The sequence below is a fragment of the Littorina saxatilis genome, linkage group LG5, assembly GCF_037325665.1.
Source record: "Littorina saxatilis isolate snail1 linkage group LG5, US_GU_Lsax_2.0, whole genome shotgun sequence".
Classification (NCBI taxonomy): domain Eukaryota; kingdom Metazoa; phylum Mollusca; class Gastropoda; order Littorinimorpha; family Littorinidae; genus Littorina; species Littorina saxatilis.
This window is the reverse complement of record NC_090249.1, coordinates 17,955,670-17,958,169: the sequence shown is the minus strand read 5'-3', so window position 1 is coordinate 17,958,169 and position 2,500 is coordinate 17,955,670. Positions and strand designations below refer to the sequence as shown.

The window sequence follows — 2,500 nt, the reverse complement described above, 5'->3', positions numbered from 1 at the left end:
GACCTCCCGATCACGGGGCGGACGCCTTACCACTAGGCCAACCGTGCCGGTCCTGAGGTTGGTGTGTGAAAACTTAATTCGCTTGTTTTCTAAAGTGCAATCTCTGACGTCAAACGCAAAATAAGAATTGTATCTTCCCGTGTAAGTTCTCGCAATTCTTCTAGATGAAACAACAAAGGGTTTCTAGAATGAATTTTGTCTCGGGGACTTTGTCACTAATACTGTGCTGGACTAGTAGTTTGACCCGACCTCATTTACATGATATACACTCGCATGAAGAGATGGTTTATTTACAGAATGGATTATCTCCTTCACGTATATATATATATATATAGGATAATGATGATTTTTGCTTTGACGTCAAAGATTTCACGAGGCTTTGGAAGAGATCGAGGTTCCATAAGAAGCGTCTTCTATTTGGACGCTTCGATTCCGGGACGTTTGAAACAGAAGGCACGCAAGTACAGAATGTAGGATAAACAGAATACTACATGGCTTGCTGTGTGATACCAGGTTTACTCTCGTTGCTGATTCAAATATTGAAAAGCTTCCTCTTGCTCGCATTGCAATATTGAAACAAACAACTTGTAACATGTTCTTTGGATTAGAAGCCGCAGCTGCTGGCGTGACACAAATCTTTTTCGCTTGTCAACTTTTTCATGTTGTAAGCGGCCAAGCATCCTGTTAATTTCCCGTTAAGGACAGATACAGTTTTGTTATTGTTATTGATTTAATTGCTATTGTTATTTTCTTTCTTACTCTTTCTTCCGAACTATTAGGGCTTACAAACGAAGACCTTATTTTACAATCTTAATAACATGTAAAAAATATGTATATAAGGTAAATGTTAATAAAATGATACATTTTTTATTGTTGTTGTAATTGTTATCATTTACAGGTATTTGAAGCGCACGCAGATCGGGGAAACGGTCCAGGAGGATCGCCAGTACAAAGTGGTCAGACTCAAGTCCATGATGCTGGTCGACTCGGCCCTTGGTCAGCGCCACAACCGACGGACTTCAATGGTTACCAGACCCCCGCGAAACTTCCCAGGGCTCGCCAGGCGGGAGACATCTTCCTTGGTCCCGGGCGAATTCAGACTCAGAGGGGACAGAGGAGACGAGAATCGGAGAGATGAGACTGTGTTTGTGGACGAGGATGGTCCGGAGACGAAAACCCGCTCCAATCGTTTCTCCTTGTTCGGCAGAGACCGTGTGCAGGCTAACGCTCAGGACGACTCCCCTTCTACTGATGCCGCGCTGTATCTTGCTCGAGGACGACGAAGTGGCTTGGCTGGCATCGGTTTCATGGGTCACGGAGGTGGTATTGGAATGGTGTCTGGTGCTGAAGCTTCATTCCCACGCTCGCATTTAAATGCTCTTCCCAGTATCGAGGAAGACGAACAGTCTTTGGCCTCCATGTATAGCTATGCTCAAAATCAGCGACGAGGGTCATCATTTAGCCAGTCGTCTTGCACAGAACAAAGTTTTATTGACAACCCTCCGCCCAATCAGCAACGTGGTTCTTCAAACAACCAATCGTCTCCCACAGTACTAGCTTTCGTAGACGCTCTTCCAGCCAACCAGCGACGAGGTTCTGCAGATATCCAATCTACTTCGACGAGACAAACTTCTGTGGAAATCTTATCAGCGAATCATCGACGGGTTTCCTCTAAGAGCCAAACGCCTCTCTTGCGGCCAACCTCAGACTTGACCTCTGTCGACTACGTACGACGTTATTCAGATAGCCAGTTGTCTCCGTTGTTACAGCATTCATCAGACTCGAATTTAACCAACGGACAGGAAGGAGATAATTCAGAAAACCACCCTCCTTTACTTCAACATTTCTCAAATAACATTTCATCGAGTCCGCAAGGAGATAATTCATACAGCCAATCGTCACCTTTGCTACACATTTCCTCAGATTTCATTTCATCCAACCATCAACGATCTAATTCAGGCAGTCTAACACCTTCCGTTTTAGACACTGTCTCAACCAATCAACAAAGACGTTCTTCAGACAACCAATGGACTCCCGGAAATCCCACTTCCTCGTAGCTCCAGCCGCTCAATCAGCTGATAGCTTCTTCAAACAGCCTATCGCTGGATGAAATACTAAGTCATTTAAAAAGCCAGCAACTCAGTGAAGATGAAGACGAGTCGCCGAAGGGAAGCTTGCGGCAAATATCTGCTCACAGTCAGACACCAACGTTCATGGTGGAGAATAAAGGCGAAGGCCTTAAGTCGCTAAATGCTGAGGAGTCTCATGCTGAGGAAAGCATTGATAGCAATGGATCACAAGAGGACGCATGCTCTTTTAATCATCGCTGATGCGTGCCAAATCCGTCATAGGTTTGTACATACAAATATATCTTAAATCACTTCCATTTACAGCCATCAATATGATGACATATATGAGCCAATGTGACAATTTGTCCTAGACAGACCAAATGGCTAACCTCAGCATTTGTTTTGGCGGAGATGGGGTGAAGGGAGAGGGG

At 44.7% G+C, this 2,500-nt stretch overlaps 1 protein-coding gene across 1 annotated transcript in view; it reads left to right on the top strand.

Moving 5' to 3' along the window:
• Positions 1-2,474, top strand: part of LOC138965831 (uncharacterized) — a 5,158-nt gene extending 2,684 nt beyond the window's left edge. The window contains exon 2 of the mRNA XM_070337926.1: positions 899-2,474. Within this exon, the coding sequence (XP_070194027.1) occupies positions 899-2,057 (1,159 nt within the window). The 3' untranslated portion in view covers positions 2,058-2,474. The remainder of the gene's footprint in view (positions 1-898) is intronic.
• Positions 2,475-2,500: the final 26 nt, after the last annotated feature.